The 5,000-nt window shown below is 42.2% G+C and overlaps 1 protein-coding gene across 1 annotated transcript in view; it reads left to right on the forward strand.

Annotated features, from left to right (window-relative positions):
* LOC122260386 (carbonic anhydrase-related protein 10) overlaps nucleotides 1-5,000 on the forward strand; it is a 288,387-nt gene that overhangs the window by 129,375 nt on the left and 154,012 nt on the right. Inside the window, exon 3 of the mRNA XM_086556049.1 lies at nucleotides 2,945-3,081. Coding sequence (XP_086412175.1) covers nucleotides 2,945-3,081 — 137 coding nt within the window. The remainder of the gene's footprint in view (nucleotides 1-2,944; nucleotides 3,082-5,000) is intronic.

The raw sequence follows: 5,000 nt of genomic DNA on the forward strand, positions 1-5,000 counted from the left end.
CCCTTCCGACTACCGGCTAACAACCATTACACGGGGATGACAAGGCAACTAAAACGCCCTTTACGAGGAGGTCCGAAACCCGCTTCGAAAACGGCGTCGGCGGAACGAACCGAGAACAAAAGACCAGAACGAACGTCTACGGTGAACGCCGGCGATGTAAACCTCAGTGGAGAAAACGGAAAGGGGGAAGGAGAAAGAAATTAGAATGATAAAAGGAAGGATGCGTAGAGAAAAGGGGGAGGAAAGACAAGGAGATTTTTGTAAAAAAAAAAAAAAAAAAAAAAAAAAAGAGGAGAGAGAATAAAAAGAGGAAGGATTAAAAAGCTAACAGGAAGTTGAGTGGAAGAGGGTGAGAGAGAGAGAGAGAGAGAGAGAGAGAGAGAGAGAGAGAGAGAGAGAGAGAGAGAGAGAGAGAGAGAGAGAGAGAGAGAGAGGATAAAAGGAAACAAGGACAGTGGAACACCTGAAATATACTCAAAGAATACTCCACAGTGCAAGGCGAAAGAGAGAAAGAGAGAGAGAGAGAGAAAAAAAGACAAACGATGTAAAAGAACAACAAAAAGAAGAAATAATACCAAACAGAGGTCTTCCTCCCCCCTCCTCCCCTCCTCCCTCCAAAAAAAAAAAAAGTTCTTCACCCCAAAAAGCAAAAATTTCACAACATAACAAAGGCGGCAGCAGCGTTGGCGGGAACGCGGTGAAACTAACGCCCGGCTAACCTCCTTACTTTGCTGACCAAAATACGTTCTTGGCAAGGCTGTTCATACATGATTTAAGATGACTCCCAACTTTCTCCGCGTTCTCACTATCCAAACATAATGTCTTTGAACTTTGTAGGCGTCTGTGAACTAATAATATTTCTGCAATTCAGTTGTGGTGCGGCATGGCATCTGTTTTCGAATTAGATGCATAGTACTATGTGCATATTATCATTCTTTCGTTGTTTATGATAGGTTATTGAAAGTATTGCATCGTAACTCATATCTTAGGTTACACGCCCTTGTTGATTAGAAAAAAGTGGTATATGTAAACTCACGAAATTAATGCTTTGCTATTATACGCTTTTATATATAACTCCTTGGTATTTTCCTAGAAAATGAAGTGTGAAAATGTGGCCGTAATTTAACGCCCGTTCTTTTATGTAATGTATGATTTTAATCTTTGCTCTCTCTCTCTCTCTCTCTCTCTCTCTCTCTCTCTCTCTCTCTCTCTCTCTCTCTCTCTCTTGCTCTCTCTCTCTTTCTCTCTATCTTTCTCTCTCTCCCACTTTCTCACTCTCGCTTTCCATCCGTCCCCTCCTCTCTCTCTCTCTCTTTCTCTCCCTTCTCCCCACTCCCTCTCTCTCTCTCTCTCTCTCTCTCTCTCTCTCTCTCTCTCTCCCACTTTCTCACTCTCTTTCCATTCCTCCCTCCCCCCTCTCTCTCTCTCTCGCTCTCCATTCTTCCCCCCCCCCTCTCTCTCTCTCTCTCTCTCTTTCTCTCTATCTTTCTCTCTCTCCCACTTTCTCACTCTCGCTTTCCATCCGTCCCCTCCTCTCTCTCTCTCTCTCCCTTCTCCCCACTCTCTCTCTCTCTCTCTCTCTCTCTCTCTCTCTCTCTCTCTCTCTCTCTCTCCCCTCTCCCCCTCTCTCCTCTCTCTCCTTCCCCTCTCTCTTCTCTCTTCTCTCTTCCTCTCTTCTCTCTCTTTCCCCCCCCCTCTCTCTCTCTCTCTCTCTCTCTCGCTCTCTCTCTCTCTCTTCCTCTCTCTTTCTTTCTCTCCTCTCTCTTCTCTTCTCCTCTCTCTCTCTCTTTCCTCCCCCCTCCCCCCTCTCTCTCTCTCTCTCTCCTTCTCTCTCTCTCTCTCTCTCTCTCTCTCTCTCTCTCTCTCTCTCTCTCTCTCTCTCTCCCTTCTCCCCACTCTCTCTCTCTCCCTCCCTTTCTCTTCCTCATTCCCTCCCTCCTACCTCCCTCTCTCCGCTGACTCCCTTCTTTCCTTTATTAGAAGGCTAGCGGAGGAAGATATAGATAAGGGTGGGAGAGAAAGATAAAGAGATAACCTAGATCGACATACGCTTTGGTAGACAAAAAAAAGTGACATAAAACATTTATCTTCTCACGGACTTTGTAATATATATATATAGCAATATCTTCCTTCCTTCCTCTCATTTTCTAGTTATCCCTGATTCCCTCCTTCTCTCCTTATCGCTACTTTCCTCCTTCTTTTTCTCTCTTTCTCCTTTTTCTTCTCGTAATGCGTCTTTCTGTTTTTTCTCCCTATCTCTCCCTCTCCTTTTCGCGTTATCCTTCATTCTTCGCTTAGCTCTCTTTCCATCCTTCACATATCATCTTTTCCTCTTTCCAACTTCCTTCTTGTTCCCCCTACATCCTCTTTCCATTCTCTCCATCTCATTTTCTCTTTCCGTACTCCCTGTTCTAGCCTGAACTTTTTTTTTTCTCCATTCTTTTTTTTTGTTGTTGTTGTCTCTTTTTTCATAAACTTGGCTCGGCTTTTTCTGTTCTTCTTCTTCTTTCTTTCCAATTCTCTCGATATCTCTTCTTCCTTCCTTTCCCTCTCTCTCCTCATCGCTCCTATCCATTTTCTCCTTCGTACTCCTTACTTTCCCCTTTCCTTCTTCCCACTCTCTCTCCTTTGCTCTACGTCTTTCCCATTCTTTTATTCCCTTCTTCCCATGCTATCGTAATCTCTCCTTTTCCCATTCACATTTTCTTAATGTCCCCTCCTTTCTTTCCATCTTTTCCTTGAGTCTCCCTCATTCTTGCCTTTCCTCCTTTTTCCTCTAGTCATCTCCCTTTCCCCCTCTTCCAAAAGTTACCTCATTCCTTTCTCCTCACCCTTTCTTCAACTCTTTTATCTCATCTTCCTCCTTCTCTCCTTCTAATTCCTTCGTTATTTCTCATCCTCTTCTTTCCCAACCTCTCATTAACACTTTCCCATCTCTTTACAGGTCCACAATTTTGGGGTCTCATCAACCCTGAATGGTCTCTGTGCACCCACGGTCGTCGCCAGAGCCCCATTAATCTGGACCCATCCCTGTTGCTGTACGACCCTAACCTACGACCTCTGCACATAGACAAACACAGGGTAAGTACAAGCTCTTACAACCATACCCCCTCCCCCTCCCCCTCCCCCCCCTCCCAACTCACCCCTGTTGATGTTTTTGTGAAGGCGTCTGTGTCGTCTTGAAGTGTCTTGGTGTGTTTGTGTGATGAGGTTCAGTGGTGAGGGATTTTTTTTCCTTGTGGTGAGGATATTTGTTTTTGTTTTTGTTTTGATGTAGGTATTGGGTCTTGTTTCTTGGTTGTAGTTGTTATCATTGTTATCATATTTTGTGTTGTTACTATTCTCATTATTCTTTTTGTTATCATTATTATTATAATTATCCATATCATTATTATCATCAGCATTATTGTCATTATTGTTCATTATTATTATTATCAAAATCAATATGATAATAATAATGTTGGTGTATGTGTGAGTGTGTTTGTGTGTGTGCACCAATAGTTTCATTTGCTCTTAACAACACCCTTACGTGTTCATTTCCTGAGTTATTTATCATTTTCCCTCCTTCTACTTCCTTAGAAATACTAAGCAAAAGACAGGTGTGCTTGCAAGAAAATGTCTCGTAAGAATGTTGCAGTTTCTTCGTTCATTGCGCGATCAACTTGTTCCAGGAAAATGTTCGTGCTTGTATTATCATGTGATCATTTTTTTTTTTCTATTCTTAATGCCTGGATTTACATTATGACATAAACACGAAAAGGAAAGAGGAAGAATATGAAAATGGAAAAATGGAAAACTTTTTGTTTCATGCAAATAAGTTATACAACAAAAGTTATATAACAGTCTGTCTTATTTGCAAAACCGTACACTTTGATATCGTATAATAAATCCAGTGAACAGATGGATTGGCTGTGGTGAATAGTTTTGACAGTATACACCCCTGAAGCGCCGCCGCTGCATAGCAAATTCGAATTTCGGGAAAAGCGCGGGAAACCTTGATGACGTCAGAAGAGGTACGCCATCTTCCTGGCCCGCCCAAAATTCCTCTCCTATCAAACTTTCTGCAGTGTGTCTCTCCCCTTCTCTTATTCATTCATTCACGCTCTCTCACACTTTCTCATTCATTCAAACTATATCAATTTACTCATTCGTTTGCCATTTCTCTCGTAATCTCCCTTTCATTCATTTATTCTCTCTCTCTCTTTATCTCTCATTTATTAATTCTCTCTTTCTGTATTATTATTATTTTTTTCTCTCGTTCATACTTGTTCTTTCCCTTTTCTGTCTGACTGGCACAAACCGTAGGTAATGTAAACATGAAAATTAGTCGAAATAGAAAAAAGTAGTTATGACTTTTTATTAATTTATCTATACCCCCTGTCACTTTTACCCTCACGGACCCATTCACTTCTTCCCCCCCTCTCTTATTACTCTTTCTCTCTCTTTCTTTCTCTCCTTTTTCCTCCCTCTCACTCCTATCCACTCCTTCCTTATTCCACTAGCAAATCTCCCGTTCTCATATCCCCTTCCTCTGTTCTCCTTTCTCCTTTCTCTTTCTTTCACATAGCATATCACATAATCAATCCCTTCCTTCATCTCTCTCTCTCTCTCTCTCTCTCTCTCTCTCTGCCCCCTCCGCTTCACCCCCCGCCCCCCCTCCCTCAATCAGCTGGCGTGGGAAGGGTTTCCGCTCCCTCCTCAGCCGTCAGCTGTTTAGGCGAAATGTTTTAATGGCAATTGCCTAGCCCTCCCCCCTCTCTCCCAACCCCCTCCCTTTACGTCATTGGCAGCGGGACTAATCAATTATCGATAAAGTTTATAAAGTTATTGTTGCTGGCTCGAGGAATGATCCTTATGGTATTGATTTATTAAGTGTGTGTGTGTTTTGAAGGACGTTTTAATAATTGACTATCTTTGTCTATTTGATTCTTGATAATGTTACATGCAAAATGCATACCGTCATTCAGACTGAAAATAAATTTATAGAATAGTTTTGTATG

This window comes from Penaeus japonicus, unplaced genomic scaffold, assembly GCF_977035675.1.
Source record: "Penaeus japonicus unplaced genomic scaffold, GWHDUDI00000001_assembly GWHDUDI00000031, whole genome shotgun sequence".
NCBI classification, from domain to species: Eukaryota; Metazoa; Arthropoda; class Malacostraca; order Decapoda; family Penaeidae; genus Penaeus; species Penaeus japonicus.